This window comes from Aspergillus flavus, chromosome 1, assembly GCF_009017415.1.
Source record: "Aspergillus flavus chromosome 1, complete sequence".
NCBI classification, from domain to species: Eukaryota; Fungi; Ascomycota; class Eurotiomycetes; order Eurotiales; family Aspergillaceae; genus Aspergillus; species Aspergillus flavus.
Genome location: NC_092406.1, coordinates 969,193 through 990,814, shown reverse-complemented (window position 1 = coordinate 990,814; position 21,622 = coordinate 969,193). Strand labels below are relative to the sequence as shown.

The 21,622-nt window shown below is 47.3% G+C and overlaps 11 protein-coding genes across 11 annotated transcripts; 5 read left to right on the top strand and 6 right to left on the bottom strand.

Moving 5' to 3' along the window:
* The first annotated feature begins 40 nt into the window (after positions 1-40).
* On the top strand, positions 41-1,385 carry F9C07_1015375 (uncharacterized protein). The gene is made up of 3 exons (XM_041288888.2): positions 41-707; positions 764-924; positions 980-1,385. The coding sequence occupies exons 1-3, from the start codon at positions 253-255 to the stop codon at positions 1,039-1,041; spliced, it is 678 nt and encodes a 225-aa protein (XP_041141494.1). The 5' UTR covers positions 41-252; the 3' UTR covers positions 1,042-1,385.
* Positions 1,386-1,645: 260 nt separating this feature from the next.
* On the bottom strand, positions 1,646-4,364 carry F9C07_1016034 (ferric reductase). Its single transcript, XM_041288902.2, has 2 exons — positions 3,353-4,364; positions 1,646-3,290 (listed from the first exon to the last, which is right to left on the bottom strand). The coding sequence occupies exons 1-2, from the start codon at positions 3,880-3,882 to the stop codon at positions 1,730-1,732; spliced, it is 2,091 nt and encodes a 696-aa protein (XP_041141495.1). The 5' UTR covers positions 3,883-4,364; the 3' UTR covers positions 1,646-1,729.
* Positions 4,365-5,987: 1,623 nt separating this feature from the next.
* Positions 5,988-6,968, top strand: F9C07_2199292 (Ser/Thr protein phosphatase family protein; the record flags this gene model as incomplete). Its single annotated transcript, XM_041288889.2, has 3 exons — positions 5,988-6,021; positions 6,074-6,248; positions 6,305-6,968. The coding sequence occupies 3 exons, from the start codon at positions 5,988-5,990 to the stop codon at positions 6,966-6,968; spliced, it is 873 nt and encodes a 290-aa protein (XP_041141496.2).
* A 112-nt stretch (positions 6,969-7,080) lies between these two features.
* Positions 7,081-8,164, bottom strand: F9C07_1015534 (uncharacterized protein). The gene is made up of 2 exons (XM_071507357.1): positions 7,534-8,164; positions 7,081-7,429 (listed from the first exon to the last, which is right to left on the bottom strand). Exons 1-2 carry the CDS (start codon positions 7,901-7,903, stop codon positions 7,194-7,196), a joined length of 606 nt encoding a protein of 201 aa, XP_071365520.1. The 5' UTR covers positions 7,904-8,164; the 3' UTR covers positions 7,081-7,193.
* F9C07_1015751 (C4-dicarboxylate transporter/malic acid transport protein) lies at positions 8,165-10,195 on the bottom strand. The gene has a single exon (XM_041284345.2). The coding sequence runs from the start codon at positions 9,695-9,697 to the stop codon at positions 8,426-8,428; it is 1,272 nt and encodes a 423-aa protein (XP_041141497.2). The 5' UTR covers positions 9,698-10,195; the 3' UTR covers positions 8,165-8,425.
* F9C07_2278817 (flavonol reductase) lies at positions 9,787-12,528 on the top strand. Its single transcript, XM_071510331.1, has 2 exons — positions 9,787-9,997; positions 10,057-12,528. Exon 2 carries the CDS (start codon positions 10,695-10,697, stop codon positions 11,736-11,738), a length of 1,044 nt encoding a protein of 347 aa, XP_071365519.1. The 5' UTR covers positions 9,787-9,997; positions 10,057-10,694; the 3' UTR covers positions 11,739-12,528.
* A 711-nt stretch (positions 12,529-13,239) lies between these two features.
* F9C07_2058455 (methionine permease) lies at positions 13,240-15,229 on the top strand (the record flags this gene model as incomplete). The annotated part of the gene is made up of 8 exons (XM_041288890.2): positions 13,240-13,270; positions 13,329-13,473; positions 13,526-13,749; positions 13,808-14,172; positions 14,235-14,336; positions 14,398-14,557; positions 14,617-14,927; positions 14,990-15,229. The coding sequence occupies 8 exons, from the start codon at positions 13,240-13,242 to the stop codon at positions 15,227-15,229; spliced, it is 1,578 nt and encodes a 525-aa protein (XP_041141498.2).
* Positions 15,230-15,452: 223 nt separating this feature from the next.
* On the bottom strand, positions 15,453-16,664 carry F9C07_372 (uncharacterized protein; the record flags this gene model as incomplete). Its single annotated transcript, XM_041284346.1, has 1 exon — positions 15,453-16,664. One exon carries the CDS (start codon positions 16,662-16,664, stop codon positions 15,453-15,455), a length of 1,212 nt encoding a protein of 403 aa, XP_041141499.1.
* Positions 16,665-17,604: 940 nt separating this feature from the next.
* Positions 17,605-18,366, top strand: F9C07_371 (uncharacterized protein; the record flags this gene model as incomplete). The annotated part of the gene is made up of 1 exon (XM_041284344.1): positions 17,605-18,366. The coding sequence occupies one exon, from the start codon at positions 17,605-17,607 to the stop codon at positions 18,364-18,366; it is 762 nt and encodes a 253-aa protein (XP_041141500.1).
* Positions 18,367-18,618: 252 nt separating this feature from the next.
* F9C07_2059132 (uncharacterized protein) lies at positions 18,619-20,008 on the bottom strand (the record flags this gene model as incomplete). Its single annotated transcript, XM_071508624.1, has 2 exons — positions 18,619-19,845; positions 19,946-20,008. 2 exons carry the CDS (start codon positions 20,006-20,008, stop codon positions 18,619-18,621), a joined length of 1,290 nt encoding a protein of 429 aa, XP_071365518.1.
* Positions 20,009-20,910: 902 nt separating this feature from the next.
* Positions 20,911-21,534, bottom strand: F9C07_369 (uncharacterized protein; the record flags this gene model as incomplete). Its single annotated transcript, XM_071511125.1, has 3 exons — positions 20,911-20,950; positions 21,013-21,214; positions 21,309-21,534. 3 exons carry the CDS (start codon positions 21,532-21,534, stop codon positions 20,911-20,913), a joined length of 468 nt encoding a protein of 155 aa, XP_071365517.1.
* Positions 21,535-21,622: the final 88 nt, after the last annotated feature.

The window sequence follows — 21,622 nt, the reverse complement described above, 5'->3', positions numbered from 1 at the left end:
GTAACGACTCGTTGCCCAGCATCTTAGCCCGACCTGACCACGAAAGTTAAAAGAATAAACATAAATTGAAACAAGGAAAAGTAAAGATTGGGCGCAGTATAATACCTAAGTTAAATCACTCATAGGGCGACATTGAGGGGTACAGTTTATCCTTATTTATAACACGAGATGGAGAACTATCCAGGTAGTCTTCCTCTTGCTTTCCATCGTTTATTTTGACATTACCATAAACCATTACTTTACCCAGCTAAAATGCGACAGATATTCATTCTAATCGCTCTTTTCCTAGCAGGATTTGCGGCTTCTCAAGGCGCAGCTGGGTCCGCCCAGGCAGGCATGCCAGGAAGCTATCCAGAAAGCCCTCCACAAAGCCGTCCACAAAGTCCCCCGCAAAGCCCTCCAAGTAGCCCTAAACCAGGTCCTAAAGCCGACACTGACAAACCCCAGCCCGCGCTTTCTCTGAAGGCAGAATTGGAAAAAAGATGTCGTGAGATTAGCATACATGAAGCACCTCGCGATGATTACAGGGGGAGTATGTACGCTTTCGTGGATACCATCTGCGATGATGACCCGAAGAACTATCCGAAACACTATCAGAACGCCGATCATAGAGACCCACATAAGCCAAAAGAGCTGAAATCGACCGTCAATTTGGACAGGTGTCTTGGTTGGGATAAGAAGAATGGAGGGTTTATCAAAGAGATTGAGTACGTACACCTCTGAGGTATAACAATCATTCTGATCCATTGACCTATTGGACTAGGGGACATGCAACATATTATGGACTCTGTTGGGGCTGTAGCTACAAGCGAGGTACCAAAGATGGCGAGAATAATTTGTCATGTTGGTGTCAGTATGGTAAGGGTGAAAGGGTACAGGACCCGATCAGAAAGAAAATGGCTATCAAGATGGAGTTTGACCTAGGTGAGCCCCCTTGCACCACTGATCATATAATTACTCTTAACTGAACGGTTTATAGGTCCCTTGCTGAAAGTCTTCCCAAGTGGCTCTGTAGGGTGCTCTCACTGGGACTATGAATGATGAGGCTCTTGTCCGGGCTGATATGCAGTACCCCCTGGAACTGGAACACTTCGTGAGATTTGCATTACAATAGTGGTGTTATATTTTTGGCATGATAACTACGTACTCTTTGGCTGGAATGATGTTCAATTGTGGTGTTAACTAGTGGCGATCTACACAACACTAGGTTGTAAGGGAATAACAGAGCTTCCGCTCCAGATAGTTGCAATTGACATTAAAAGATATGTCGGCCTTGTCATTTTTTTCTGGAAATGCTCTATAACACCCTCTTCACAGTATGCTCCAGCAACATCTTATGAAGTCTCGATATCTAATTCGTAAGCGAATGGAGAATGGTTATGAAGTAATCTACAATAGAACCACATTGCTTTTAAACCTCCTAGAAGAAATCCAATCCCAAGTCCGCCAGGCACTTGAGAGATTTCACATACTACCCCCTTCTGTCCTGAAATGAAGAGCATAAGAATTGCTCGAACGCCGCAGCTTTGCTATGATATGCAACAAGCCCTCATAATCGCGATTAGCCATTCATCTCTGCTTATAGAGTCTTTAATGACAGTGTCACCGTTTGTGAGTGTTGTAGCGGAATGCGGAGTCTTACAAAAACACTCGCTTGAGAGTCTTAAGACTCACACGAAATCGGTATAATCAAACATGAATTTCTATATAAACTTTCATAATTTCCAAACTACCAACTAAAAGACTCCTCTAATAGTGTTAATTTCACCGCTGGATTCTCTCTCATCAGTGTTGCTACCACAAGTCGTACCTCGTCCGCCATTCTTGCTGGACCACTGACAATCACAGCGACCTCTGTTCCCACACACCTGGAGACTTCCTCCTGGAGAATGCGAGAAATATCCATACGATTATCTTGGAATACCACAGCATTCAATCGATTGAATCGATCGGCACCAAGCGACGCTGCCACAGAATCAGCCAAGGGCTTACTGCGTACTGCCCAGAACAACCTATGCCATCCCTCGTGGCGCATCAATATGGGCGCTAAGGCTGTTACCCCAACGCCCCCTGCGATCGCAATAATATTGGTCATGCCCGAGGCATTCGGCTTTGAAAGGACCACTGGACGGTACGAAGACTCAACAAGAACTGGGAACTTTGATTTGGTGCGGCGGAGATATTTGGTGATGCCCGACTGAGTTCGAATATAGAACACCAACCCTCGTTGGCATGGTGCATTAGATATCTCGGCAAGGGATATCTTGTCCAGACTCTCTCCCTTCTCAGTCCAAGATATAGGAAGTCTGTCCTTATCGGTCGTGATTCTGGTAGTCGACGACCCCGTATCGCTACCTTGACAGACGTCCGTCATTACCGAGAAAGGGTGATTCTCCCAGACTCGCCACGTCAAGGTCGGGAAGTAAAGGTATACATCACCGTCGGCCGCGATCCCTGGGATCTCCAACTTAATATATTCATCATCCACGATAGACACCTGAGCGGTGCGGATTCCATGTCTCGCAAACCGCAGAATGCGCATTCCGCGTTCAAAACCCCATATTGCCAAGGCCATGTATATCCAGTTCTCGTATCCCCATTGAAAGTTATATCGGTAGTAAATGTGTAAGCAACACCCGACCATCGCTAACAAAAAGAATATCACATGCCAGGCAAGAAAGAACTCATAAAACCGTCGGCGAACTTGTAGCATTGAACCTGGGACGATAAGAACCATCGCCAGCGTCGCGACAATACCCCAGTACCAGTATGCGCGCTGACTTTCGCTGGAGTGTTCACCTTGTGCGCTGTATATATGCAAGTATATGGCGGAGTGGAGGCAGGCTTCGATAACGCAAATTGCAGCAATCCAGCGGTGGAGAAGCAGGAAGGTGGAGTGGGACCAGTTGGTTAACCAGAGTAGGATATTGTTACGACTGGAATAGAGAACCAGCAGTGGAATGTTTGCAAAGCTCAGGATCCCAGCGCGGTTACTGACGTAGGTGAGGATCTCGAGATGATTGGAAGTGTACCATGCACTTGGGTCAGCTGAGTTGAAGCCTACCGCGCATAAAACCACGTTGATAAATATGAGATAGGCGATGAACAGCGCCTGTCCTCTCGTGGGCATGTTGAACGTGTTGAATAAGGGAACTTTGTGTCGATGGCCAATGAGCGGAGGAGTAATCACGTATGCCTCGAAAGTCGTCTTCAATCTGGTGGGAACGGGGATGAAGCGAGCAAATGAGAGCCCAATCGGGATAATTGCGCCGGTCAAAAGGAGAACCAGTCTTCAGTGTATCAAAATAGCCACTTAGCAGGTTATTATTGTCTAATGAGATTCTGAACTCACCCAAATTTCTCATGTGTTGCTTCCACTTCCTCAAAAACCGTCAGCGTGCGCCAATTGAGTTTGTACAACTCTTCAGACACGAGTGAGGCTGACTCTAACGCCGTGGATGCATTCGCCGTGATGTTAGGCCTAAACCTAATATTTTGCAGAGCCTGTTGATAAGCCTGGTTGGGCAATGGTTGGTCTTTTTCACTGCCAGCAACATTCATCTCCCAGTATCTTTGCAGTGTAGAGTTGGACTCTGTCCGACAATGGGAGTATATGCAGTACGCCAGGGTCTGCAAGAAGGCATCGTTTGTGGCATAGCAGTCTGGCTCTGGAGACTTTTCGATAATCCATGTTATGCCCATGTCATCATTTGAGTTCGTAGAGCAGTTCAAGGGGTTTGTGATCGATGAGCGGCAGGCATGTGCACAAGGAGGTTTGTACATGGATATCTCATATCCCACAAACCCATTTGCTGAATATACTGGGCAGATAAGTGATAGCAACAGAATGATAGATGCGAGAGATTGGATATGACGCAGCATCCTGGCGATACGATCTGTCTAGACCTATCCCTTCTTCTCGGGTCTACTATTTACACAGAACCTTTACAGATAGAGGATAACCCAGTCTATATACCATATCTTGTGATAAAATCTATTCTACACAAGTTTGAGCAAGATCTTTGCTAATTTCCCAGGATGATACTTTTCTTGGCAGAGATAGTGAGGTCTTCTGTTTCAACGGCCGAGAATTACAAGTCTCCCTTTCTAAACGGTATGATTGGCCTCTATTCCACTGGCTCCAAGAGAAATGCACGGGTCTGTGGACCGTTATATGTTGGCAGAAACGACAAATTATCGTTGAGTGGAAATGAGCACATTTTCTCCCAACTCGAAGTGGGGTCAACAGGCTAGCGGGCTCACAAATTTACGGAATATTACTCAATTAATTGCGCAAAATGTTTGCCTTTACGGTTTCAGCAGCATTTCTCGATAATATATGAGATACTGTTTGGTTCCAAGATCTCAATATGGTACTAGTTGTACTTCCTCGGTACCCTGAAATCCAATATCAATCTCTGGCCAGAATGCACAACATAAGAAGTCTACTCGTATGCGCAACCGCCCCTCCTGAAACCACACATTTGGTCTAAGCTGTCAGGTAGAGTGGGTGTTATCTGTGATTCATACAAAGGCTTTTCATCCTTCCTCATGTCCATCTTAATTTTCCTTTGGAGACGCGGTATTTCGAAATGCAATGTGGTTTGGAGCTCTACAGGAACCACATCTAAGTCTGAGACTGTCTCCTTATTTACCAAATCAAATTATGGTCACCATTTTACGAGAGCAGTTGTCTTTGGCTAGCATGCTGGCTCCAACGAAATCTGCCTGATACCCTGGTATCCAGCATATATTCTTCGCTCAATAGCCAAACAGAGTCTTCCAATTCCATCGGACCAAAATGATCCTGGGCCTTGGGAGTTACTGAAACTTCGGCATCAATTTTTTATATGAATGAGAGACATATTGATGAATTGTCGTCCAACAGCCACTCGCTTTCCAATTCGGCAATCGTAGATGTCCTCAATTGACGGTAACGTTTAATCCCGACTCCACAGGGCCAGCTATAACCAATGCCGAACAAATATGAAGGCTCGATTTTCATATATCCTTCATCCGCTAGATCACAGATTATGTGGTGCAATCGAAAAGGTCCCAAGCCCCAACGTAGTGAATATCAGAGGCAGCATAGGACCGGGGTTACAGCTACATTGTCAAATAACCTTCAAGGTTTAGCACTAGCAGCAAAATATTGCCTTAGTATATGGTTGGTTATGTTTAAAGGTATTCAAGCCTCTGCTTCAGTAATAGGGTGATACATATTTCTGAGCTGGAGATCTCCGAAACCCCTGTAAGATCTTGGCATTTCGATGTTCAATATATCTGCAATTCTGAGGGGAGGTACGAGATTGCTTTGGGACAAGCCATATAAGGACAAGGTTACCGTTATACTATGTGTCTAGTTCACTTTGTCTATATATTGCTAACGAGATAACCAGGGTATCGAGAATACGAGCCTATAACGCCGCCCATTATGAGACATCACATCTCACGTGATGTTACTTCCCCTCGGGCGCAGCACAAGAAGGCAACCACAAGTCCGCAACAATTCAGCTGCAGGACATCCATTGTGAGACACACGATCTGCCTGAGTCGGTCTGTCCAAACCCAACACCTGCCCTTGAGCGATTCTGGGTTACTGACTCGCCTGCAGAAAAACCTTCCGTTTGTTTTGGACCAGCCAAGAGCCAAGACGTCATCTGACGTGGTTGGTCAATTAAACGACTCACGTCATCATTGAATCGATTGTTTTTCGTTTGACCGTCGATCTATCTTGAAGCCAGAGCTACTATCCACTACCATACGACTTTATATAGCCTGATGGCGCGGTAATTTCTTGACCCATATAAATTGGATAAGGGTTCGAAGAGGAATGTGACACGTGTGATTGGCTTATCGCGTGAACGGAGATAGACATCACGTCACCAGGTGGATCAAGAGTCAGATCTGATATTGCACCGACACGCTAAATTCGACTCATACTGGGAACATTCTCCATTTGGAATATGGGAGCACTAATGAGCAGCATGGGTGGCGGTGTTTTCCTACCAACACCTTCAGGTAAGTGTCAGGCTTCTGCAACCTCTCTGGGCCGAGGCTGATACATGCGTAGTTGTGCCCGCCAATCACTTTACTCCTTTCCAGTTCTGCCAATTAGGTGATATCCAGCTTGGATTCGGACAGGATGGTTGGAAAAATGACGTACATAGAATGCAACTCGCCGCGCAGCAAGTCAATGCGGAGGAGTTCGACTTCTGCATTGCCGTCGGTGACTTAACTAACAGCCGGTGAGTATACTCCATTATCACCTTCGTCTCCAAGAGCGAACCACTCACTGAGGCAGACATTCCTATGAAATCACCGCATTCCAACAAACATACCCAAATTTCACGGTGCCCGTCCACCTACTCCCAGGAAATCACGACGTGCACGACTTATCCACGCTGAAACAGTTCACCCAGGACTTCAACACAAGCGACCACAGCAGCTTCACGCACAATGGGTATCGATTTATTCTCCTCAACTCGATCACGATGATCACTGACCTAGCCGAATTCAAAAACCACACGGCCTACGAATGGAGCTGGTTCGAGCACGAACTCAAAACAGCCGCGCGCGCGGGCGAAAGGATCATCGTCGCGCACCACCATCTCCCCTTTGAGGGTAGTGAGGACGAGCCGGACTCGTATTGGACTTTTCCAAAACGTGTGCGTCGCAAGTATATTGAATTGATCCGGAGATATGGTGTGCGTCATATCCTTGTTGGACACAGGCATGAGACGAAGAATATCTATCCTGCTGATGGGTTCTATACGATCTATGTTGTTGCGGGAACGGCGCGGTTCTTCGATGGGAATGGATTCGGAATTAATTACTTTAATGTCTCGTCATGGGATTCGGCGAACGATGTTACTCAGAAGTATGTCCATCTAAAGGGTGTTACGCACATGAAGAGGTCTGAGGGCCAGCCGACTGGGTGTCCGGATATCTTTCATCATGCTCAATGAGTTACGGTATGGGGTATCTTGGTGGTGTATGTTTATTATGATATCCGTTCATGACATATGTAATGATAGAAACCTTGGTATCTCGAAAAAATATCTCCAGCTATGAAACGGTCATCAACACACAATGATTGATGCAGTCTCCATTTAAACAATATCTTTTTTGGGCCAAAAGGTGAGAGGAACAGAAGCGTAATGAACTCTCCTAGCTGCTCCTGGTATCTATGGTCATGATTTATCCAGGTCATGGCGACAAATCGTTTTATATTCAACCACAGCATCGCCTAACATACTAATAAACGGCCAGGGAGAATCGCCCTGCATGATATGACACCAAACCTCGATAGTGTAGTTGACTAAATCTTCAGGCCGTTCTGAGGAAAGATCAGGGCAAACAGCGTTGATAGATATTGAGCCGTCGCGGACGATATCTCGAGTCCATGCAATGAGCAAATGTTCTTGGTCTGTCATGATTAGTTAGGTCTCCCATGGCATTTCGGCTGGATCTTATGGATTGAAATGAGAAGGAAAAGGCAATTGAAAACAAGTAGAATAAATGAAGACGAACATGTTAAAGACTTAGGACCGGTGGGTGTACGAAATGCTCGAAGCCACTTGTCGAGGAAAACGGAACATCCCAACCCACATAACGCAGCCTCAATGCTCCATAGCGATGCTCGATTGTGTTTGATATACTGTATACCAAGCCTGACCAATATACCCATGAAATGAGTCACATGATGGGCCGCCAATAGTTCATCCCATTCGTGGTTTGCAGATGGCGATAAACGGAGAGCACGGGCGATAGAAGCAACATTCCAAGAGAATATCTCTCGAGAATTGCCGTCGGAGAATTGGGAAAAGTTCCGAATGTAAGCAAAGCTGAGATTGCGAACCGATGTCCTTGGGCCACTGAGGCGGATAACTTTCTGGGACATTGTGTGAATAGGGACGGTTGACGATCGATGTAGAGAAGTTTAACATTATTGTTGATGGGTTTGGAAAGATCCTACTTGGAGCATCTTTACACTATTCATATGTTTCCTGTGGCTAGCAACTTAACCATAATCTCCAAAAGAAATAGAAAGCTTATGCATGATCTATTTAATCAGTCTACTTTTCTCTAACCGACCCATGGTTGCGCGTGCTGAGGTAACGGATTTTACCTCATTTCCGACCTCTTTAACCTCTTTTCTTAGACTCTGGGCTACCGTGATGTTGGCTTTTTTTCCAAGTAGCTGGGACTTGATCTCAAGATCCTTCGAGGCCTGCCAAGCATTCCCCAATTTTGGAGACAGACCTACTTTCGGGGATGAGGTTAAGCTGTCCGTTTGACGGCTCTTCGAAGGCTCTTCCTTACATTCATCCCATCTCCTCCACGATAGACAGAGCGGATTTGGCAACTTCCGAGTCGTCGTTAACCACACAAACCCCTTAATAATGGGTGAATCGCCTGATCACTAACATTCCTTCTCCCCTTCCTCTTTCTCTGCATCTTCAGGCCACAACATCCGCCGTGTCCAGACAGCCCATATAGTTGCCACGCTTGCAATCAGCCATATTGCCACCTGCAAGATAGTCATAGCAGAAGCAACCCACAACACCGCTTCAGATTGCAGTACCTGTCCAATCCTTATCGTCGCAATCACGAACCCGGTATTCGGGAACACCATACTCCAATACGCAAGCGACATGCCAGGTGCACCAGCACCTCCAAAAGCCTTACAGAGTGCCAACACGCTGGCTATTGCGATGCAAAGACAGAAGAACGCGATCGCCCACAAGAAGATCCCCGCCAAGGCGGCAATAACCAGTGCAATGTCCCCGGTAGTCACAGTGACAGTTTCACTGTGAGAAGAATCCGCATAAGATATAATATATCTGACCGGAAACTTTTCCACCGCCGCATTCGCCATCCCGATCAGGGCAAGAGCTGTGAAGCTCCATGGACCCACGGCGATGAACATTTCCGGTCGCTCAGATGGCTTCGGGAGGCCGCTTTTGTTCAAGCGGTAGAAGTATTCTCCGTAGATAAACAGGGACATCAGGAACCCGAACCCTTGTAATGTCGTGCCGCCAATGATAATAGGCAAGGCGTGCTTTTGGGGCTGGTTGGAGGCGATAACCGACGCAATCGTACCGGAAAGCATGGCTGGAAAGGAGGGTAGTAGTCTTACCAGTGCAAATGGCTGCTCACTGGCCATGCTGTGGTGGTACAGATACCAATTGTGGAAGATAGCCTCAATGATGGAGATAGCGACATAGATCCAAAAGACGATGCGTAGAGCGACTTGGAGCCATGGTCCGCAAGCACTTGTACCGTAACTCTCAGCTCCAATGATGATAGTCGCAAAAGCTAGAAGGCAGGTTCCTACAAAGTGGGTCTCGTTCGAGTGCTGGAAGGATTCTTTTATGGCGGATGACTTGGTGAGGAAGCGAAAGCTCAGGCAAAGAGAAATTGAGAGGAAAAGAACCAAATTGAAGACGTATACAATCTTTCCGATAGTTTCGAGGCCGGTGAATTGGTGAGGTGTGTTATAAAGGAGAACCGCAATACCACCCGTAGCCATGGATATTGAGTACCAGCCCCAGGTGACCTGACATAGCCGCTTTCTGATGGATGCCTTTCGGTTTTTCTGATATTTAGGGTTCATTCTAGCACGGGTTTTCACACACGTGCCGAGTAAAAGGAGCGAGAATTCCTCCTTTATAGGGAAAGAGTACCTACACATACATCCTTAAAACTTTCTATGCCGGTTTATAATGTTTTCTGGCTTCCTTGGGGTGGTTCCGCCGTTTATTATATCATATCAGGGTCTGGCCTTGTCTTGAATGGATTTTGGCGTCATCGGTGGATCCACTCGGTATGAACAGGACCATTCCCGAGGCCTCAATATCGGGCCGACCCACGGTTGATGATGTCTTCCCTTTCCGAGGCTGTACATCCCGAAGTCTTAGAAATTCAATTTCTCATTAGCTATTCCGGAAGCAGTTTATAGAACGGAGTTACTCTCTCACCAGAACAGGCTTCGGTGGGTTTGCATCATAAGTGCTGCTGGATCATTACCAGGCTAACCCGAGTCAGGAAAAGCCACTGGAGAAATGAGATATTGTTATATTTAATCTTTCATGCCAGTTCGTACGACTAGAAAAAGTGTGGTTGTGTCTAAATAGTCTCACAGAATAATAACTGAAATAGGGCAAGTAGTTTTATCCGGAATATAGCCCTGGGACATTTTCTATATGATATTTACAGAGCTTTGTCGTCGCCTCTAGACAGATACCCCGATATATAATCTTCAACACGGAGACTTTTTATCAGGGTCTAGTAGCATTTTCTGGATCAAGTTTACCATCTAGAAATTGGTTCTAGAAGTAGGCAGTGACCGTCATTGGGTACATTGCTATTTCCGTAAGGGGCGTCGAGGGCTTCAAGCGGTTTTGGCTGACAAGATCGACCACATACTGACCGTTACCGTTACAACTCAAAACGTGATAGCACCAATAGGAGACTTTCTGATCGCTGGTTGATAGCATGACATCTTACGTACTCAATGACATGTTTCGACATTGTTCCTTGATGATAAAAGCCAGGTAAGTGATACGCTTCTATTGTTAATCTTCAAAGATCTACACATATAGAAAAGTGTACATAAATGCCGTTGCATCCGCCGCACTTTGAACAGAACATCAACGTCCCTCCGTATCTCAAACCAACCTTGTACGATAATGTCTTCTGATGATCTGGTTATCCCAAAGGGCTCCCTCGTCGTCGTGACGGGAGCTAATGGCTTTATTGGCAGCCATGTGGTCGATCAGCTACTCCAACACGGGTACAATGTCCGAGGCACTGTGAGAAACATCGCGAAAAACTCGTGGTTGAATGATTACTTCAGTGCAAAATATGGCCCGGGACGATTCTCTCTCGCCGAAGTTCCTGATATGTCCCATGAAGGTGCGTTCGACGAGGTCGTCAAGGGCGCAGCTGGTATAGCCCACGTGGCAACACCTGTGAGGCAGTTTCACGACCCCAATATCGCCGTTCCTATGGTCGTCAACGGAACCGTCAACGTGCTGGCCTCTGCCGCGGCCGAGCCCTTGGTGCGCCGTGTTGTTATCACCTCGTCTTCGACAGCAGCCGCCAGTCCACAGCCGAACAAGGTGTTCACTATGGATGAGAAGACTTGGAATGAAACAGCTGTCAAAGCTGCCTGGGCACCCCCTCCTTACGAAGGGTTGCAGCGACGCCTGGATGTCTACTCTGCCACTAAAACACAAGCTGAACAAGCCGCGTGGAAGTTCATGGAGGATAAGAAGCCGGACTTCGTCCTGAACACTGTACTCCCGAATGTCAACATGGGCACCATTCTCTCCCCCGAAAATCAGGGCTATCCCAGCAGCGGCGGCTGGGTCAAGGCTGTATGGGATGGATTCCCGGGCGAGGAAGGGGAGAAGCTCAAGTACAACCCGCCACAGTACTATATCAATGTCCAGGATGACGCACTTGTTCATGTCGCTGCTCTAATTTATCCGGATGTACAGAATGAGCGACTCTTCGCATTTGCACACCCCTATTCGTGGAACGACATCCTAGATGCCCTGCGACGACTGTATCCTCAGCAGAAGTTCATCGACGACATCCCGAATATTGGCGAAGATAAGAGCAAGGTCGCTAACCAGAGAGCGGAGGAACTGTTGAAGAGAGTCTCGGGTCTCCCTGCTTGGACAAGCCTGGAGCAGTCGGTCCACGATGCCACTAAGGCTTGGGTATAGACAAGGATAAGATGGAATTTAAGATGTACCGAGATGCATGTATTTAATTGTTTTCTTCCCTCAGTGTAGCTGTTATGGTTAATACGAGCGAGAATTTAACATACACGTTCTCAACTAGTCCGGTGACTGAGTGATTACTATTAAAGTGTGGCTTGCGGCTTACTCTTGCTAAGCCTCAATTGTCTTTGTCTTTTTCCCTCCTCACTAATGCTGGGTGCGAAAACGCATTCCTAAATGCTCTCTGTCGCACCAATACGACCTGCCCTGTCTTTTTAGGTATACAATTTCCGATCACCATGGCTGGTAACTGTCTGGGTATGATGATTCCCCTGCTACTAATTGTATGCACTATATTTTCTCATCTAGCATCACTTTGGCTTCATTGCTAATATCTTCTGCTCAGTATCCTATTAGCCGCATCATCTACAACGTGTTCTTCAGTCCACTCAGCCATGTGCCCGGGCCGATCAGCTGGTCTGCAACGCGTGTTCCATTCATATGGGCATTGCTTCGGGGCACGATCGTTCATGACTTCGAGAAAATGCATCGCAGGTACGGACCCGTTGTGCGTACCGCGAGTGCGACTAGCCCAGGATCAGTAGTGTTAGGAAGACCTGGCCATGTAGGTAGAGTCCAGCCTATGCCCGATTACTACTAGTTAGGGTATATTGGTTACCTGATAAGCACTATTGTGGAACCATGGTTATATGCCTAGGAAACTATAGAATTGAGAATAAAGAGATCAGACGCTATATCTATATGGGCAACTTGAACATAAATCATGCTTTCTCGCCTTGTCTTACTGGTGAAATGTAATCGTAGTAATCTCGCTTCGGTATTCAATGATGGTAACCAGGGTTGCTGTCCGCTCCAAGATATAAATAACCTGTACCCGAATGTACCTGTCAAATAGGTTATGGAGATATGCCCTTATAATACTAAACTAAAATCGGCTCTTCTTACCTGGAACTTAGTATACCTCATTCAATTCCTAGTGTTGAAACTAGGGGATGGTAAATTCTCGGATGGTAGACCCTAGGCTAAGATCTGCTGACTGGTGTCGTGATCATCTTGTGTAAGGCAAATGCCCGGTATTCTCGACATTTATTTGACACTGGAACATTAAGAGCAATTTTCCTGACGTTACAAGGATAGGCTCCGTAATTAGCTCGCCGATCGTCGTTAATTAAGAGAAATTTTATTTTGGCTAGCAAACGGTTGTGGTAGTGCGATGACACCATCGCGAGCATATCTGAAGCCATACATTAGCAACCTCTCGGCCAACCACCGACTACCTATCACACACAGTTATCTGAGATCATGTGGAATCATCTAAGCTTTTCAGGCTTGATGCGACTCAACCATCACAGCTTTGCCGTCACGCAATTGCATGGCATTTCTTCTCATTGTGGAGAAAGCTAAAGCATATAACTGCGCAACAGATCAACCCAAAAAGATCAAAAGAGATCCGAAGAGTATTTCGCACATCGATAGTGACAAGATGGGACGAGACGATGACACAATAACTTGGGGTAGGCATAAACCACTATAAGAAAACAAAGAAATACCTGCTCAGCTCCTCGCTCATAGTGCGTTCGCGAAAAGAAGACTCCGACAATGACAATCTCAAATCGCAAGACTCTTTGCACGTTATTGAGTCGCATGTACTTCAGGAAAGAAAGATTGGTACATTCGGAGCAATCTCTCTAGTCGTTAATAAAATCGTTGGCGCTGGGTATGTTGTACTTCGGTGACTCCCAAACTCGTCGTCGCTAACCTTTATCAAGGATATTTTCAACTCCAGCCACCATTTATAAGCTCAGTGGAAGTGTCGGCATGGCTTTGATGCTCTGGGTGATTGCTGGCATGATCTCTACGTGTGGTGCTCTGGTAATGCTGGAGTTTGGGAGCGGCATCCCCCGTTCCGGGGGCATTAAGGTCTACCTTGAACGATCGTTTTCCCCAAGGCTTCTACAAACATGCATATATCTGTTTTATTGTGTTTTCCTCCGTGAGTAAAGTATTCCAAGCCTTTCAGTACTCACCTTACTTATCTGGATGTTGGTCAGAGGTCTCCGCCAGTAACGCGATTACATCCTCCTCCTACCTTCTTCTTGCTGGAGGCGTTGAATCAACTACGTGGAAACTTCGTGGTGTAGCCATCGCTGCAGCTGGCTTTGCAGTGGGTCTTCATACCATCGCTCCCAGAGCAGGAAGAGGATTGCAAGATCTCCTCAGCGCGGTCAAGCTCTTCACTTTACTTTTTATCGTGTGCACTGGCTTTGCCGCTCTTGCTGGTCATCGCAGGGTGCCCGATCCTCATAATTTCGATATTCACACATCATTCAAAGGCACGTCTAACAGTGGCTATAACATCGGCACTGCGCTTCTGGACGCGATCTTTTCATTCCAGGGCTATGATAATGTTAATGCGGTATGACATATCCCCCGTTAAGAGTCCTTCAGTTCTCTGACTGAGTTGTGCCGCTCGCTTAGGTCTTATCTGAGGTGAAGAATCCCCAGAAGACTCTTCGCATTGCCCTTCCATCGGCAATGGGTATAATCACCGTTCTGTATCTTCTGGCAAACGTAGCCTACGTACGTATCACTTCCAATCACCATCTACAAGGAATTTCATACTGATACATCCTACGAGTAGTTCGCCGCAGTACCCACAGAGGAGTTTACCAACTCCAATATCACAATCGCAGCATCGCTATTTAGAAATGTATTCGGAGACTCGGCCGCAACAAAAGCCCTTCCTGCTCTCGTTGCCATTTCGGCCGTGGGTCATCTGCTCGGCATCGCATATACAGTTCGTAAGTTTCCGCCTGCATGGTCTGCACTGGGATCCTTGAGGCTAACATTTTCTAAACAGCTCGCGTTCTCCAAGAGCTTGCCAAAGATGGCATAACACCCTTCCCTAATATCATGATGCAGAACCGCCCCTTTAAGACGCCCATTGTTGCGTTGGCCGTCCATCTAGGAGTCACAATATTGTTCATCTGTGCGCCCCCAGCAGGCGATGCCTTCAACTTCATTGTCAGCTTGAGTTCATATCCAACGACCTTCCTCTTGACGGCCATCACAGTGGGTCTAGTCAAACTCCGACTCACCAAGGACGAGGGTTGGGCTTCGGCGTTTACCGCTCCATGGGCGATGATTGCGTTCTATCTTGTCGGCAACATAGTAAGTTCTCCACCATACCATAGATCTTCTAAATTCCAAATCACTTTTCTAACTGTACAAAGTTCCTGCTCATCATGCCTTTCATCCCACCGCCAAATGGAAAAGGAAGCACTAATCTTCCGTACTGGCTAAGCCCCGTAGTTGCTCTGGCTATCTTGTCATTGGGCATTGTATACTATCTTCTACGGTTTATTCTCTTCCCTTGGGTCTTCGGATACACATTGCAGCCTGTTGCAGTGGAGCTTAGTGATGGATCTCAAGTTACGAGATATAGGATTCAGAAGATTGGCGAAACGAGATAGATTTCAATAACTCAATAAAAGTTTCATGGTAATTCTGCTCTGAATTCTCTATAAAAGTCAGCAGATGACAACTCATGCAGAGTCAAAAGTGGAATAGTCAGCAGGAGTTAGAACTTATTGATCACTCTAATATACTTCAGATAGCATCATCATTGACCAAGGGAGTTAGTATTATGACAGCTAAACCAAGGAACAGAAAATACGAATGGAAAAGCACCAACGGCTACATATCAACCATTTCACACTCCTCAACCGGCCTGAGCCCAAAAGTCTTCAGGCCACTTTGCCAACTCCTCCCAAGAGCCATCTTTGCAAAATCTCTCATCTCACTCTCATAGTTACCAATCACACTCCTATCCACATTCTCGATACCGCCAGCATCAACAATCTTCCTAGCCAGGTCTGCCGAATCTCTGAGGGCTGTGACAAGGCCCAAGGCTCCCGTCGGCGGCATTACATGAATCGCATCACCCAGCAGCGTCACCCGCGGTGAAACCTCCCAAACAGGGAGGTCTAACGGAGCTGATGAGATTCTCAACGTCGATGCCTGTCCCTTACCCTGCATCTCGAAGACAGCCCGCAACCCAGGGCTCCAACTTTCGGTTACCTGGATCGCCAAATCCGCTGCTTCATCATTGCTAAGACTCAGCAGCTTCTCATCCGGAACGCCTAACCTCGAGGAATGGGCTCCAAGAACCCAGTATACATACGGACTCGGAAGCTCAGGCTCCGAGACGGTATCCGCATTCGGGAACCACGTAGCTTCGAAAAGCAAATACACCTGTCCCTCTGGAACCGAGTCATCAATAGCTATATTCATTCCCCGTTGATATTGCTCTGGAAACCGCGCAAGAAACTCCGGTGTGATGGGCGTTTTTCCATACAGGGCACGCATGCCCGTATCAACAACCTTGGCCCCGGGGATAAGCTGCTTGCGAACACGAGATCGCACGCCATCCGCACCGACGAGAATGGCACCATCCTCGACACTTCCGTCCGTGAAATGCGCAGAGACCTTGTCGTCGTGCAGCGTGTAATGATCGAGCGCCTTCCCGAAGAACACATCATCTTTCAGCCCCGTAAGAAGCACTTTTCGGAATATGGTCCGGTCAACTGTGTACGGTTTGGGACCTTTCATGGGAGGGGGCCCGATACGGCGTGCGGCATCTACAGGTGACCCGTCCGGTTTGACCTGGACCCCAATTGCGAGGCCTGCGGCGCAGGTCTGTTCGAAAAGCGTGTATATTTCTGGCGTCAAGGCGTATTGCAGGGCGTAGATCCCGTCCTCGCTGATGCGAAGTCTGTATCCTTGTGGGCGGTAGTTGATCTCTGCGTCTTTTTCGAAGAGTTTGAAGGGGATGTTGTGTTTTCTGAGGGCTTGTGCTAAGCAGAGGCCTCCTAGGCCGCCACCGATAATTAAGATTGGCCGAGACATCCTGTGCTGTCTTCAACCTTACCCTATACTTGAGGATGTGGTATGTAAAGCGCTCTATAGATGTCTATGAAAGCGCGGTTACGACATCCTTGAACTGCATAGGCTCAACCTGCCTTTATGGCTCGTGAACTTCGGATTTTACGAATACTTTCGCGTGACAAACAATATCGGGCCGGTCTGATAGACTCCGATCGAGAGATACTTCACCCCGACAGCCAATAAGCGAAATAATCGCATTGTTGGGTCGGAGGATTTTGCCCGATTGCCCGACATAGCTCGCAGCGGCTGTTCATCGACATGCTGGAAACGGCGTCGAAGGAAACCTGTCTTGTCGCCCCACTTAAATACTAGCACTAAGAGCGCATACCCTGATTTGTGGAATCTCGTCTCCATGCCAATCGAACATTTCATTGATTGGTTCTTTCCGGTACTTACTCCGAAATACATGCATCAGGAGAATGGTATATCGGGACGTTTGTCGATTCGTTTGCTCCTCCGAATACTCAGACAGTTGTAGCATGCCTCACGGAGTATAATATATGAATATTAATATATCTCTACTGATTCCTCAACTAGTTAGTGTAATCTAAATGAGTATTGTCTACACAAATTTGCCCCAGAACACCTGCGAATAGCATCACAGAAAATCATGGCTGTGCTCTGCGCCCGACGCGGAAAAGGCCGCTAAGTCCGTATTCCCCCCAAACCAGTTACGATATGGCTGCAGGGCGTCTACCGCGACTCACTCTACGAACAGATGATGGAAGTAGGAAGACTACATAAGGGCATTAGATCCTCGTGACACAATGAGCATCACGTGGTGATGATGACAGTGGGATAAATTGTCAGCCTTACGTCTTGCATGCATGTTATGATCTTCTTGATCAACCTCTCGCTCAAACAAAATAGGAAACCAGGAAATACACGTCTCTCGGTCAAAATGTCTAAAGCACAATACCGAGATCATGAGGATCCCATCCCCTCATACGAAGAAAGTGTCCGATCATCCACCACACAGAACCCACCCTACAACATGAGATCGGACATAGCGGCACCACTCCATCGCCATCTAGATGCAAGTCGAGTCCAGCGCGTTCATTCTCTCCTCGAGCAGTATGTCGATCCACTCCTGGCTGAGCAGGGTTCCTCAGGGCTATACAGAACCACGTTCATTTTCATTCCCTCCAATGTTACGTCCCTACAGCCCAGAGAAAAGACTAGCTACTCGGCTCCCAGAACGCCAGAGCCGATTGGATTTCCTACTTCCACGGTAGTGAAGCTTGTTCAACTGGAGGGCGAGGCCCATACGATGGAGTTCTGGAGGCAGCCGGCCGTGTTGCGGGAATTGGAGTCTTCGCTTCGGGCTAGGCTTGCGGCGAGTGGTCATCATGTTGAGGGGGGGGATGAGGTCCCCACATCTACTAAAGAGACTAAATCGCTCAAGTCGAATGAAGATAGTAAGCCTAAACAGAAAAGGTCGTTCTGGAGTAGGATCACGGGAACCTCGGAGGCTGTTATTGTGGACCGGAAGCTGGGCTGGCGCGCTGAACAAGAAGAGACGGCCGGTCGCAAATTGGGCAGGGACCAGGTCAGAGTTGTTGTCGAGTGGAAGGAGGTTTGTCTGCGCGTGGAGAATGACCTGGGTCTATATGATAATTGTAATGCTCCGGGGATTTGTCTCTCTGTGGAGGTTGGGGAATAGGTGTTTGCTAAACAATTGCCGTTTCGCGAAGTATAAGAGACCCCGAAGCGCTATACAGAATAATGTCAAGAGATTTGCATGCATTCGCGTTGAGCTTCAAAGTATACATGAAATAGTAATGCGACGGATGTCTTCATAATTGCTGTTCACGCGTAATGGAAACACGGCTTGGTTCTTTCTGTAGTTATGAGCGGAGACCAAACGTATATCAACTACCCCCATATATTCAACTGTGACTGACTTGTAGTACGTTCATCTGCCATAGCTAACCATCTGACCGGGTTCATCTAAGGTTGAAACGAACAAAACTCTGTCGCCCGCATCTTGCTCTGCACTGACCTGCGCCAGAAGGCTGCGAATGGCAGATTCGGTCGCTTTAGCATCCCACAGCCCGTCTCGGCTTGGGAAGTTGGGGTGTTGCAGGAGATTCAGCGCAGTCTTCATTGTGTGCTGATGAGTCGTCTTGAGACCGGCATGTAGCAGGCCTCCGACAAGCTGGGTCGATAACGTAAAGGGTCGACTTCTGCAAGCAGGAGATTTTGAGGCATCAAGAAGAATCGATATTTCTGAGAGTGCAGTATCAATCCAGTCTTCAGGAGCTGGATAGGACTGAACATTTAACGGCGATAAGGGATGGATGATGATGGACGACTGTCCAGAACTTGTGCAGGGGAAACGTTGAAGGAGTATGCCGTAGTACATTCGTGCTTGTATTCGCAACAGCAATATACGCTGAGCGACCTTTTCTTCGCTTCCCTGATATAGCTTGTCTACCGCGATCAGGTACCGTCGAAGCTGCTCCTCTACCACTCCTCTCTCGTGCATTACCTCTGGAGGTATTTCTGCTAACGGTTTATGCTTGATTTTAGCATTAATGTGAAGATGCCTGGATATCCAATTTTGAAGCTTTAGAAGTGCAGCCTCGCTCTGAGCAACGTCGACAAAAGCCTCGGGTACAATGCTTTGTGTGCCGCATGTCTCGCTCGGGGAAGTCAAGATGAGTCTAGGAGGTCCGCGTTGTTGATCGTAGATACTAGCTTGCACATCCAGGCATGACAGCAAGGCTGCCAGATGGGGAACGATATCATCGGGTTTGGACATCGATGGAGAGGAATCCTTCTGACATCGCTGCAAGAGCGTCAGGCTAAGGTCAAGATGTTTTAACGCTTGCTGAGCATTGCCAATGAGAGCCTCGAACACATAAAACAACACACTACACGTAAGCGCGACTTCTGGCAAGGCGCCGGGGGAGGAAAGATAGACCCTCAGCTGTCGATGACACTTTGCGATGCGCTGTAAAGTCCGTAAAGGTGGAAGGTTGTCATTATTGTAGCAAGATAACTCCCCAGAGAGGTGATCCTGGTAAAGAGCGCTCAAAGTCACCAGTGCATTACGGATGACGGGCTCGTGATGGCTCCTTTGCAGGATTAAAGTGGTCCACAGTGTCGGGTCGGTATAACTCGATAGGCTCTCGGCAGCCTGGCAGCAGTAATAGTGTAACAGCTGCCTATCGGCCTGGCTACCAGGAACTTTGAATGGGATGCAATATGAGTTGATCGAGGCTGGCCTCGAAACCCACTTCTGCACCAGTGCTGCGTTGTCGGGCGGATATCCGTCGCAGTGGCGGCCGGTGCTGGTACATCGGAGGCAATTGGGTCTTTGCTCGTCACATTTTACCCGGCGAATCCTTCAGAGTCCATGAGTCAAGTTAGACATATCTACTTTCACATAGCGAGGAATGTATCGGCCATCCCATACTTGCACGTAAGACAACCAGTTTTGACTTTCGGCGCACTTCGCCGAGGTCTCTTTGTCAGTCCGGATATTGAACTCATTTCACGTATCCCTTCTTCCTTAATCATGTTATGGTTTGGAAAATACCAGAGACATCTTTCCAGAAGGTCATCATCTTTAGTTATCAGACGTTGAGGCTAAAAATAAAACCCCCGCCTTACCTTTCCGGGCCACGTGCATGACATCATCCACAGCCCTATCTGGAGATTACGCTGTAGTAGGCAAATGCACCATATATCCTATTTCATTCGTCGTCAAGGGACAGTGGAAGCTGTAATGGGGGCTTTAGATATCACTGATTATCATCTGTCGTGCAGGTATCCTGTGGGCCAATGTAACGGAAAATAAAGTGAAGGAGATACCCCGGCAAAGCACATATCTCAAACATAGCTTGTCCGGTACCGTCCACAGCATTCGAACCTACTAATTACCGGAAGGGGTGTAAAGAAGAGCCGGAGATGAATTCCAACCCGGGGGGTTACATCGTGGAACTTTGAATCACTACAATGTGGACCCTTAATTATAGAGAGACACAGGCTACATTCTACTTCAAACTTCCTGCTTTGTACAACGCAGTCTGTAAGGCGACGTGGCAGATCCACACCGTGGATCTTCCGGAAAATGACGGACCAATTGATTTTAGCATCCATTAAACAATCAACGTCTTGGCAACTAAATATCGCCACCGCAAAAAAAGGGTATCGAGAGTATGAAGATCCGTCGTCATGGACATCCACCAGCAGGAATAAATTAACAACAATCCGCACAACAGAAGCAGCCCGTTGGGAAGCTTGAGTCATGCCGTTAGTTCAGAACATTAAAGAAAGTCAGGAGCAGAGTATTTTTACTAACCATGAGGAACCATGTTTTACATCGTCTTCCCCTTTCTTGTTGACGAGCTCGGCTTCTATAGCTTTGATGGCGTTTTCATATCTCCTATCGCATTGCTCCTCTAGGGTATTCTTCGCCTGGCGAAGTTCTGACTCTTTCATCCAAGTCAACAGAAACTGTCCCAGTCGTGGCCTTTGAATGTCAATGGTATCTTCCATTGGCCCTTGAATTCTTTAGTATTGACGATCGGAGGTCTCCAAGTAGCTATAAATAGAAGGGACAAAGAAGGGAATATAAGAGCGAAGAACCTAACGTACTGTTTACTGTTCTCATTTGCCGGAATGACTTCCAGATCTTCATCTGTTCTTCCTCCCTGGTATGCAGAAAGGCCTGGAATTTGAAAACCTTCTTTCCAACGCGCAAATTCTGCCACCAGAAATACTCATCGCACGAGAGATACTGCTCCAACACATCACCTAATATGTACCTAGCGAGTCCATCGTCGGGGTAGCCGAACCGATACGGTCCCAGACTGCGGTCCATCTTCCAGCCCGGGCGGAGTCAATACAGGAGCAAGCAACACGAAAAAGGGTAGAATCAACAACAACATACACTGGGAATACTTTACTGT

Coding starts and splice junctions, on each gene's coding strand:
- F9C07_1015375 (XM_041288888.2), top strand. CDS start 253: ATGCGACAGATATTCATTCTAATCGCTCTTTTCCTAGCAGGATTTGCG. Junction 708..763: donor GGGTTTATCAAAGAGATTGA/GTACGTACACCT, acceptor CTATTGGACTAG/GGGACATGCAACATATTATG. Junction 925..979: donor CAAGATGGAGTTTGACCTAG/GTGAGCCCCCTT, acceptor AACGGTTTATAG/GTCCCTTGCTGAAAGTCTTC.
- F9C07_1016034 (XM_041288902.2), bottom strand. CDS start 3,882: ATGCTGCGTCATATCCAATCTCTCGCATCTATCATTCTGTTGCTATCA. Junction 3,291..3,352: donor GCAACACATGAGAAATTTGG/GTGAGTTCAGAA, acceptor GATACACTGAAG/ACTGGTTCTCCTTTTGACCG.
- F9C07_1015534 (XM_071507357.1), bottom strand. CDS start 7,903: ATGTCCCAGAAAGTTATCCGCCTCAGTGGCCCAAGGACATCGGTTCGC. Junction 7,430..7,533: donor CGGTCCTAAGTCTTTAACAT/GTTCGTCTTCAT, acceptor TAATCATGACAG/ACCAAGAACATTTGCTCATT.
- F9C07_1015751 (XM_041284345.2), bottom strand. CDS start 9,697: ATGTGTAGGTACTCTTTCCCTATAAAGGAGGAATTCTCGCTCCTTTTA.
- F9C07_2278817 (XM_071510331.1), top strand. CDS start 10,695: ATGTCTTCTGATGATCTGGTTATCCCAAAGGGCTCCCTCGTCGTCGTG.